General features: G+C 42.6%; 1 protein-coding gene and 1 pseudogene across 1 annotated transcript in view; both read left to right on the top strand.

Moving 5' to 3' along the window:
- Rbks (ribokinase) overlaps positions 1-12,117 on the top strand; it is an 82,976-nt gene that overhangs the window by 32,528 nt on the left and 38,331 nt on the right. Inside the window, exon 5 of the mRNA XM_005073564.4 lies at positions 4,423-4,587. Within this exon, the coding sequence (XP_005073621.2) occupies positions 4,423-4,587 (165 nt within the window). The remainder of the gene's footprint in view (positions 1-4,422; positions 4,588-12,117) is intronic.
- LOC121133808 lies at positions 2,885-4,371 on the top strand (annotated as a pseudogene).

Here is a 12,117-nt window from a genome sequence, read left to right as displayed (position 1 = left end):
CCTTACCATGCACTTCTGCATGCTCATTTTACATTGGTGGTACAGCATTTTAATCTCAACTTCAGCAATTCTAAAGTAGCAATAGTAAAGACACTAGGTTAAGTCTTCATTCTGACCATAGAAAGTGTATTTATTACATTAAGCTATATTGTCAATAATGGTTTTTGTCAAAAACATGTCATTTCTGATCTTAAAACTCATGTTATGTTCTAGGAATGACTTCAGCTTTTCTTTCTCCCTTACCTGTGAACCAAAAACTTCATTTTCAATGCAAAATTTAACATTATATATTGAATGCCTATTATGGTAGGCCTGGTTTATTCCTTTTTTATTTGTTTGTTTTGTTTTTCAAGACAGGGTTTCTCTGTGTAGCTTTGGAGCCTATCCTGGTACTCACTCTGTAGACAAAGCTGGCCTCGAACTCACAGAGATCCGCCTGTCTCTGCCTCCCAAGTGCTGGGATTAAAGGCGTGCGCCACCATCACCCAGCGGTAATTCTGGTTTATAGTAAGGTAATATCCTGGGGTACAGATTGTGCAGGACATGGCAGCACAAATGTATCCCAGCGCTCAGAGGCTCACACAGGAGGATAACAAGGAACTCAGGACAGCCTAGGCTACCGAGTGAGACTGTCTAAAAATAATAATAAATACAGAGAAAGGGAACAATCAGCCTCTTCAAATGAAGGGGAAAGAGTGCCAGACAAGCGATGAGTGTTATTTTGGCAAGTTAAATTTAAGGCATGATTGAGCTAGCCACGTGTCTTTGTCTGTGGACAGTTTGATCTTAGGCTTGTCATTCAGCCACGAAAGTCTGTCTAGAAATGCGTATTACGTTATGCTACAGACTCCAGCAGAGAGAATGAGGTCACTGCTAGGGAAAAGCAGGGAGAAATGAACTCTTTCAGCAAGTGGGCTCGTTGCATTTTTCCAGGACTGAGGTTGAGTTTGTGCAGAGCCATCCCCACTTTATTAAGTTTTCCTCATGGCCAACAAACACACATGTGGTAAGACGATAGGCTAGGATTCTTCTGTGTGGAGAGGTAATTTTAGGTCATGTCTATACAAGATCAGCACAAGCAGCCTGCAGCACTTAAAAGTGCCTGCTACAACCCATTCCTTTAGAGCTGTGCTGTCCAATGGAAATAAAAGACAAACCACAAGCCGTTTTCAAAAGAAAAAGGGAAACAGGTAAATTTAATTTAGACAATATATATGTTGGCCTAGTCTATCCAAAATATTATCATTTCAACATGTAGTTAAATTTATTTTCAAATTAAAACTTTTCAGTGTGTTTTTAAAATTAGTGGGGCCAGAGAGATGTCTCAGCAGGTAAAGCTGCCTGCTGCCAAGCCTGCCAGCTTGAGTTGGGTCCCTAAACCCATGTGGTAGAAAGAGTAGAAAGAGAAAAGCAACTCCCACAGTGGTCCTGACTTCTACATGTGTGCTAAGGCACACACATACTCCCAACGCACACAAGTGAATAGATAAATGTTTAAATAGTGAGGTGGTCACTTCCTGTTCTTTGCACTAAATTTGAAGCCCACTGTGTATTTTCTACTCAGAGTGCATCTCAATTCAGACTAGCAATATTTCAAGTGTCAGAGCCACATGTACTATTGCGACTCTAATGCTGGACCGCACATCTCTAAAAGTTCATTTTCCAGGTGCCAGAGAGATAGTTCAGTCACCACAGTACTTTGGAACACCTGAGTTCAATTCCCAGAACACATATTAAAGAAGAATAGTTTTAAAAAAACAAAAACAGCTGGGCATGAGAGCACACACTTGCAATCCCAGTTCCAAGGTAGCAGAAACAAGATCCCCAGGGCTCATTGGCTCACTGCCTTAGTCTACTTGACAAACTCCAGGCCAGTTAAAGACCCTGTCTCCAAAGGAAATATTTTTTAAAAAAGGTAGCTGGTGAAGACAACATCTGTTTTTCCTCTGCCCTCCCCACATATTCATGCACATGCCCGTTTGCATACACACACACAGACACAGACATTCACACACAAACACACATACACACACACATACTGTTCATCTGCAGATAAGAGCATCACCACCTCTCCTGTGTGGGTGCATACTCATACACACTCGTGGACACATATGCACACACACACTCACACACACACACACACACACACGATTTAGCTGCAGATAAAGAGCATCACCACCCCTCCTGTGTGGGTGCTTATAAGGGCTATAGAGAGTGGGTTCAGGTGCTGAGAGTGTATTAAAGCCTGTGGAGTACAGGCCAAATAAAGTTAGAGATTACATATTTCATGTATTTTCTGGGTTTTTAGATATAAAAAAATGTGTCTGGAGTAACAGGGTCACTTGTGGGAAGAACATGGCACATACATGAACTGTTCATATACAGTAGAGCATTTGTTCTGAGCATTCTGCAGGATTATTCCTACCTTTGGTCATGTATATGGTACCTGTCATACAGAATTCACAATCTTTACTGTATTTCACATAAAAGAAATTGTAACAGTAGGATGCATATCATTTCTCAACTATTATTCTTTGTATGTAAGAGTATTAGTAAGGAGAATAAGCTTAAGATTTTGTTCAAACTGATCATCAGGCTAGAGAGATAGCTCAGCAGGCAGATCCCTGGAGGCATGAGATGTGTTCCTGATACCCACATGGTAGGAGGAAAGAGCTGAATCTTATGACCTCCACAAGCATGCCCATGGTATACATGCACCCACACACATGCCCATGCTATACATACACCCACACTCATGCCCATGCTATACATACACCCACACTCATGCCCATGGTATACATGCACCCACACTCATGCCCATGGTATACATGCACCCACACTCATGCCCATGCTATACATACACCCACACTCATGCCCATGGTATACATGCACCCACATGCGTGTCTGTTCTGAGGAGCAGCAGGCAGTTTCCACCGTCCGACGTCTCTCACACTGAAGTGCATGCCCCCACCTCATGGAAGACTCGATGGACATGGACATGAGCTCTCTTAGGCCACAGAACTACCTTTTCGGTTGTGAACTAAAAGCTGACAAAGATTATCACTTTAAGGTGGATAATGATGAGAATGAACACCAGTTGTCACTAAGAACGGTTAGTTTAGGGGCAGAGGCAAAAGATGAATTACACATCGTAGAGGCAGAAGCAATGAACTATGAAGGCAGTCCAATTAAAGTAACACTGGCAACTTTGAAAATGTCTGTACAACCAAGTTTCCCTTGGGGGCTTTGAAACTACACCACCTGTGGTCTTCCGGTTGAGGTGTGGCTCAGGGCCTGTGCACATTGGTGGACAGCATTTTGTAGCTGTAGAGGAGGATGCTGAGTCAGAAGATTAAGATGAGGAGGATGTGAAACTCATGTCTGGCAAGTGGTCTGCTCCTGGAGGAAGTAGCCAAGTTCCACAGAAAAAAAGTAAAAATCGATGAAGATGATGATTTTGATGATGAAGAAACTGAAGAAAAAGTTCCAGTGAAGAAATCTGTATGAGATACCCCAGTCAAAAATGCACAAAAATCAAACCAAAATGGAAAAGACTTAAAACCGTCAACACCAAGATCAAAAAGGTCAAGAGTCCTCAAAAAAAAAAAAAAAAAAAACAGGAAAAAAACTCCTAAGATCACAAAAGGACCTAGTTCTATGGAAGCCAAGTTCATTAATTATGTGAAGAATTGCTTCCGGATGACTGACCAGGAAGCTACAAGATCTCTGGCAGTGGAGGAAGTCTAAGAAAATGGTTTAAACAGTTTGAAATATTCATCTTAATTTCTGTAACAGTTGATATATCTGGCTGTTCTTTTTATAATGCAAAGTGAGAACTTTCCCTACTTCATTTGATAAATGTTGTCCAGGTTCCATTGCCAAGAATGTGTTGTCTAAAATGCCTATTTAGTTTTCAAGGATGGAACTCCACCCTTGGTTTTAACTATGTATGGAATGTTATAATAGGACACAGTAATAGTTGTGGTCAGATGTGGAAATGGTAAGGAGACAAAAATATACATGTGAAATAAACTCAGTATTTTAATAAAAAAATAAGTAAATACATGTAAAATAATTGAGTTCTCATAGTAAGTCAGGTCGGTCGGTATGTACCCATAGTCCCACGTGCTGGGGAAGGTGAGGCAGGAGGAGCTCTTGAGCCTAGATGCTCAAGGCCAGCCTGGAAAATATAGCAAGATCTTATCTCCTTTAAAAAGAAAAATAATCAGAATATCATGAATCTCGTGGAAATATTGCCAAAAAATACATTTAGAACACAATAGCTAACCCTGAATGTCCTGGAAATGTTAAGATTAATTCTAACACATTCCATATAACGCCTTCAGAGGACTGCTGTAGGGTGCAGCATATCACCGCTTGGCTTGGCTTGGCATAGTATAATTATGTAGAATTTCTTTATAGGCCAGAATATCATCGTCATAGTGGCTGGAGCAAATCTGCTTTTGAATTCTGAAGACTTGAAGAAGGCAGCCAGTGTCATTAGCAGAGCCAAAGTGATGATCTGCCAACTCGAAATCAGCCCAGCAACTTCTCTGGAAGCTCTGACAATGGCCCGCAGCAGTGGAGGTAATTTTACAGATTTGTCACTCTTTCTGTAAGAGCTTTTATCACTGTCTTAATTAAAGTTAACCTTTCAAGTTGAGAAAGGCATTACTTTGTAGTAAAATATTCGTTCCTCCATCTGTGAGATTCACCGGCTTGTAGTTCTTGATAATGTTAGAAAAACTCAAAAATAGAGTGAAAACAACATGAGTAGCATATCCGTTATCCCTAAATATAAAATGTGGAGTCTAGTTAGCAGAAACGACCTGAGGATCAACTGGAGCCCCAGAAGACTGCAGCAAGGTAACAGCCAAGGGGGAAAGATGTGTCCCGCTGCCTGCTGCCGCATGTCACTGCCCAGTGCATTCTGATGCTCGTCTCCAGGAGTCAAAGACTCATTCTTAGCGGTAGTGGCGCATGCCTTTAGTCCCAGCACTTGCGAGGTAGAGGCAGGGGATCTCTGAGTTTGAGACCAGCCTGGTCAACAGGGAGAGTTCCAAGACAGTCAGGGCTACATAGTGAGACCCCGGCTCAAAGAAACAAACACACAAAAATAAGGATTCATTATTTCTCCTTTTTCTAAAATTCTATCACTTTTCAATATACAAGAAATTATTTATATGTAATGGGTGCTATGTTGTCTATTACCTGACTCTTTTGTTCTACTTCGACTTTGAAAATGTTCAGACTGACCTAACTAATCAGCGCTGTATGATGAGGCCCACCTCGGGAGTTAGGAAGCCTGGGTTTCCTCTCTTCCCCCACTCTTGACCTCCCAACAAATGATGCATGAGCACATCTCTTCAATCCAGGCTCTTTGTTTCTGTTTTTCCTCCACTGCCTAGGAGAGAATGCATCCCAACCCTACCCCTTATTGGGTTTGGAGTCTTAGCAAAATTAGCTAATTTTTCTGACCCTGTGTGTGAAATACAGACAGAAATGTGTCCTGTATGCTTGTTCTATGAATAGAATGAAATAAGATATGATGCCAAGCATGGTGTCATACTTACTTAAAGTCCCAATTTTCTTCTCTCCTGTCCAGTTTTCTCTCTACATTAGAAATGGAATAGTTTAATGTGGTGAAGCATACCTGGAATCCCAGAACTCAAGAGGAAGGGGCAGAAAGACCATGTGTTCGAGGTCAGCCTGGGCTAGATGGGGAGTTGAAAGCCAGTATGAGCCAGACCCTGTCTCAAAAGTAATAGGACATTACCATGATGTATCACCATTTACTCAAGACAAAAAGTAGCCACTCTTACGATAATGACCTCTGTTTGATACTGTGGCAATAGTTATGTGATTTATAGTAACAATAAAACAGATAACTACAGTGATTTTTCCCTAACAAAACTTCCCAGCAAGACATGAAATAAAAAAGATGAAAACAATAGTATAGTATATACAGACGATATCAGGTGCCTTCAGGGTGACTTGGCCATAGGGAACAGAGTATATGTGTATGGTACATCTATTTCTGTGTGTGTGTGTGTGTGTGTGTGTGTGTGTGTGTGTGTGTGTGTGTGTTTTAGTACATGATTTCTCCTAAAGTGTTTCATGTTCTATATGATAATACATGGAAAATAAGTCACTGAGGACTGGCAAGATGGCTTAATGGGTATAGACACTTGTCGATAAGCCTGACAACATGAGATTAATACCTGGGAACTAATGATGGAAGGAAGAGTCAACTCCTTCAAGCTGACCTCCACCTGTGTACCATGGCGTGTGTGCACACCCCTCCCCCACAATAAATTAAAAAATCGGTGTCTTCTTTAAAGGAAACTAAATCTGTGAAATGATTTTGTGGGGAATTTTACAGTGTTTATACTGATTTAACAAATTTTCCTCTTGGCAAAACAATATACTGTGGCAAATTCTCACTGACATTTACTGTATTTTTAATGGACTCAAAGCTGTCAGAAAGAATTCAGAGCCAAAATCCATTTGGTTCCATTTTCTCAGAGTGTCACACATGAGTCCAATGCTCATGGCCAGCAGTTTCTGGAGCTGGAGGTGGCCAAGTTGGTGGAGTGCTTCCCAGCATGCACAGGTCTCTGTTGGGTCCCAGTGCTACATGAACGAGTGTGGTAGTGCACACCTGTCACCTGGAGCTTGGGAGGTGGCGGCAGGAGGATCAGAAGCTCCAGGGCGGGTTGATGAGATGGCTCACTTAGGCCACGCCTTATGGCCTGAGTTCCATCTCCAGGACCCACACAGTAGAAGCAAAGAACTACATATATCCCAAGGTTGTCCTCTGACCTCCACGTGTGCTGGGTTGTAGGAATTTGCGCATGCGTGTGCACGCACTAAATTAATAGATGTCATTTTTAAAAAATATCTTTTAAAGTTCAGGTCCATCCTCAACTATATAGCAAGTTCAAGACCTGCTTGGGTTAACATGAGACCCCCGTCTCAAAAACAGAAAAGCCTATTCTGTGCCTTGTACTCATTCTAAGCAGGTAAAGTGAATACTTGTGCCTCTCTGCTCTCCTGTCTTTGTACAGTGTATCCTCACTTCAGTTCTCTTTCTTACTATCCTTGCTTCTCACAGACCACGGTTTCCTCTGGCCTCCTCTAGTTCTCTGCAGCCTGCCCCGCTTGTGGAGGACAGGAAGGTACAGCCAGCACAGGTGAGACCCTAACCTTCCACAGGAAAAGCTAGAGTCACCTTGATGCAAGGTAGCCTGACATCAGGCTGTCATTTCGTCGGGGTCCAGAAATGTTTCCTCTGACCCCTGTCACTCAGCTCTTCCCCTTCAGAAGCTGAGGGTCTTATGGCATCAAGAAGAGGGTGGGTGGTGGTAAGCAACTGGCCACCTCGCTTACTTAGCTTCTTGTTTGTATTGTTTTGAAACAAGGTCTTGTGTTAGCCTTGAATTTCTTATCTTCCTGCCTCTGTCTTCCAGTTGCAGGATTACAGGTGTTCACCACCATGCTTAGTGTCCTACTTCCTATTTCTACAAAGATCCAGTGTACCTGAGCATTAATTCTGCATGATCTTTCCTACATGGTAGTCCCATCTAATCTGGAGAACATTCATTCCAGAACCCCCGGTGGATGCCTGCCATAGCACTGAACTATTTTAATGCCTTTTGCATCTTAATGAGCTCTCATCACATAGAATGGCCATAACTTTTGCATCTTAAGGTACAATGTTAAACTAGTGCTATTTTATCTTCCTTCCTCCAGTTTAATGGGTATATTCTTAACAAAGATCTCAGCAAACTCGGCATACATTTTCTCCTGCCTCATTAAGTCAAGAACTTAGACTTTATCACCAAAAGAAAGCACTGTATGACTCTATGTTGGCATACCTGAATTCCAGCCTCACTGCTCATGTATGTTGGAACCACTGTTAATAAAATAGGGGTTCCTTGAACACAAACACCTCGATACCTGAACAGTCCAACTATGTGGCTAACAATAGCAAGCTGTATATATAGGACGGTAGGATGATTGACACCCCAGAGGGATGGATCAGGATAGCATGAGATTTGAAGAACTGCAATGTCTAAGACTTTTCCACTTAATATTTTTTGACTCATTGACATTGATCATGGAAAACTGGATCTATGGAGAGCCAAACCAAGATAAAGGCAGCTACTCTGTAAAAGACTGGATGTGTAACACCTTGTGCTTATGTGTAGTTTGCAGCTTATAACTCATAAAGTTCTTTTCAATACAGTTGATCCCAGGAAACCCTACACGCTGGGCATGGGGGTGCATGCATAGAATTCCAAACACTTGGGAGACTGAGACAGGAGAATCAAAAGTTCAGTGTTATCTTCAGCTACATAGATCCCTCAGATTGAGACTCAGGGAGCTCAATCACCCTCCCACTTCTAATGAGGAAAGACAACAGGATTTCAGGCTCCACGACAAAGAGCTGCTGCCCCCAGACCCCACTTTAGAAACTGCCACGTGGTACTGATGTTGAGGAGCTCAGTCCTTGAGAAGAGCAGAGCAGCAAAGTCCACACATTGTAGCAGTAGCCAGCATGTGATTTTGTTGCTCAAGAAGCAAAGGTACCCTAAAGCATCTTAACAGTGAGGGTGCACACCCACTCTCCTCTGCCTAGAACTCCTCCAGGAAGGCGGCTCTCTCTGGACCAGTCAGCTGGCCTTATTTGATAGCCAGCCAGATGCAGCTTGGATTCTACACTGTGAGGCAGGGGTGGGATGGGGGAGGGAGGGAGGGAGGGAAAGAGAGAGAGAGAGAGAGAGAGAGAGAGAGAGAGAGAGAGAGAGAGAGAGAGAGAGAGAGAGAGAGAGAGAGAGAGAGAGAGAGAGAGGAGATTACTTATTATGAAAAGAGAGCACTAGCTTAGGGATCATGAATGATGGTATTGACTTCCGAATGAATCACTTAGCAAATAGGAACCTCAGTGAAGAAAAAGTCACCCGCTTACTCCAGGCCCACCATCCTCTGCTGTTCAACAGCAGAAACAGGCTGAGAACTCTCACAGTCTCTGATGGCACCACCGACTGATCACAGAGCCCAGCAGGCAACACTAGTGACTTGCTGCCTGTGAGAAAACGTTATTCTTCTTCGTCATCTGACTTCATTATCACGCCTCTTTTTCACCCCTTACAAATAGCAGATTTGAACTCTATACATTATGTAGCCAGATGATGATCTACAGTTCTTAAAATACAGAGGAAAGTCCTATCTTGAACGCACTGTCTCAAAACTCCCTGGTTTACCCAAATAAAAGAATTGCTCTTAGACACAGCACTAACAGTGTCAAAACAAAGAAATAACAAAATCAGTTCCCACTAGGTCACAGTGCAGTTAGACCTGCCGGAAGAGCTGTGCTGGGGCTGCCAATGGTGAAACTGTTCGTGTTGGGTCTGGTCTTTATATCCATTTCAAAGCAAATGGAACATTACAAGGACAATTATAAATAATTGAGATTGTAAGATTGCCAAGATTAAATCCTAGGTATGATACAAAGTGTCTTTTAATGCCACTTTAGCCCTTTTCCATTTGGCAAACTGAACCTCTTGGCTGGCTGTGGAGACTTTTGCAATAACATTGCCCCACATGTGGGCCAAACTTGGAGCTATTTTGCAGCTCAAGTCCCCCGCCCATAAAGAGCCTCTAGTGGAGAGACAGCCGATCCAGTGTTGGGGTACCCACTCTTCTCACAGTTCCTTTGCTCAGGGGTAACTTTAGACCCCTCCTCCCCTGAGCTAGTTCTCAGGGCATTCTTAACTGGCCATCCTCTCTTCCATGGCAGCATGAAGGCCTTCTGCCCCATTTCCCAGCCTACCAGCTGCTTCCCTAGGTGCCACCACCTCCTCGTCAACACTATGGTGTCAGCCATTGGTGTGTGGTGAAGATAGCCAGGAGTTTAGTGCATCTACCTCTGTAATGAGTGATGATCCCTGTTATGTCACCCTCTCTGCAGCTCCAAGCCGTTCTCTGGTTTTGCCTGGTCCCAGGATGACATCGTCTTTTCCATCTTGGGTGTTATAAATTTGTACCCCTTTAACTACCTGTGTCTACTATTTTCTCATGCTTCTTCATTCTGGTTAAGGGTTTCTGTTTATTTATAGCAGGAGAAGCCAAGAAGAGTGATTTCCTTGTAGTATTTTCACTTCTGCCCTAAGCTGAGGTACTATAAACCACACATCACACACCATGCTTACATAACCCATGTCAGTTGGAAAGAATTATGTTCCCCAGGGAAATACAGGCAAATAAGATTTGCTTGATTTTATGCTATATTTATGGTAATTAATTTATAGAGCTCCTCATTCCAGCCATTGATGCTTAAAACACAATGTAATTTTCTTTAACATCTGTTCTCATTGTAGAAATTTTCAAATATAGTAAGATGTAGAGACTAGCCGGGTAAACCCAAATGATGCCATCTTCTGGCTTCCACAATTGTTGAGACCTTGTTGATGGTACATCATTTGTATCCCAGCTTACTCTCCAGTGTCCCTCACTACAAAACCAAATGTCATTTCTTCATTAGAAGACATGATAAATGTTCAAAGATTGAGGCCTTTCCCTAAAGTACAACACTGAATCTACAGTCATCTTTACAACTATTCATTTATGAGTTTAGTGAGTGACTGCTCGGAGTTTTTCTCTTCTGTACAAGCATATACACATATAGTTATACTTTGTCTTATTTTGGAAGGAAGGAATGGCACAAGACTGCCTTCTTTTTGGTTATTAAGTATAGAAATATTCCTCTGACAAAGCATAGATGACTTCATTCATTTTAGCATCTTTAGAGTATTTATCAGGTAGCCAAGGAAAAAGAGGACCAGCGAATCTACTTAGACCAGCCGGTCCATTTTTTTAAAGCCAACTCCTTGTATAGATGTGTAGAATTCCCTTTGATTTTCTCCCATAAGCATGAGCATTACCATACTTCACACTTGTGCCTGTCACCTTCTGTAAGACGACCATGCACAAGGCATTGCTAGGTCCTGGAGGGACCAAATCTTTGGAGGAATCAAAAGGAACTTATCTGAGAGTGGCTTCCTTCTGCATCTTTGTTACTGGTGGCTTGATGCCGCACCCATGATCAAACGCTTAGGGATGCAGGCTTGGGGATAACAGAAGCTGAGCAATGACATTCAGTTTAATGCTTAAGGAAAATCAAGAACAATACACTTGTATTAATTGCTTTTCTATTGCTATGGTAAGATACTATGACCAAAGCAACTGTGGTGGTTTAAAAGAGAATGGCCCCATAGATTCGTAGATTTTAATGCTTAGTCATCAGGGAGTGTTGCTATTTGAAAGGATTGGGAGACACAGCCTCATTGGAGGGAGTGTATCACTGAGAGTGGGCTTTGAGGTTTCTGAAGCGCAAGCCAGGACCAGTGGCTCTCTCTTCCTGTTGCCTGTAGATCTGGATGAAGAACTCTCAACTACTTCTCCAGCACCATGTCTGCCTGCATGGCACCATACTCACCACCAAAATAACAATGGACTAAACCTCGGAAACTACAAGCAAACCCCAATGAAAGGCTTTCCTTTATAAGAGCTGTCATGGCCATGGTGTCTCTTCACAGCAATAGAACACTAAGGCAGCAATTCATAAAAGAAAGAGTTTATTTGGGTCTTACAGTTTCAGGGATTAGAGCCTGCGGCCATCATGGCAGAGAGCACAGCAGCAGACAGCAGGCATGGTTCTGGGGCAATAGCTGAGAGCTCACATCTTGGACACAGGTACTAGGCAGAGAACGCTAACTGGGAATGGCAGAGCTTTTGAAGCTTCAAAGCCCACACCCAGTGCCACACCTCCTAATCCTTCCCAAATAGTTCCATCAACTGGGAACAAAATATTCAAACATATTAGCCTATGGGAGCCATTCTTATTCAGACTACCCCAATGCTATTTGGATACCTAAAACCTAACTACATTTGAATTCAGGCACAGAGGACCTTTTTGTATAATGGGCATCTCTAAGCCCTAAAAGACATGAGAAACCACTGGGAGGTTGGTGGTGGGCTCCACACTCAAGCAGAAGAAAGAGGGGTGGACAGGCGGGGGTGTCTTCTGTGTGCAAAGGACAGTATAATAACAGT

Source organism: Mesocricetus auratus, unplaced genomic scaffold, assembly GCF_017639785.1.
Source record: "Mesocricetus auratus isolate SY011 unplaced genomic scaffold, BCM_Maur_2.0 Super-Scaffold_100024, whole genome shotgun sequence".
Classification (NCBI taxonomy): Eukaryota; Metazoa; Chordata; class Mammalia; order Rodentia; family Cricetidae; genus Mesocricetus; species Mesocricetus auratus.
This window is presented reverse-complemented; position numbering and strand designations above follow the sequence as displayed.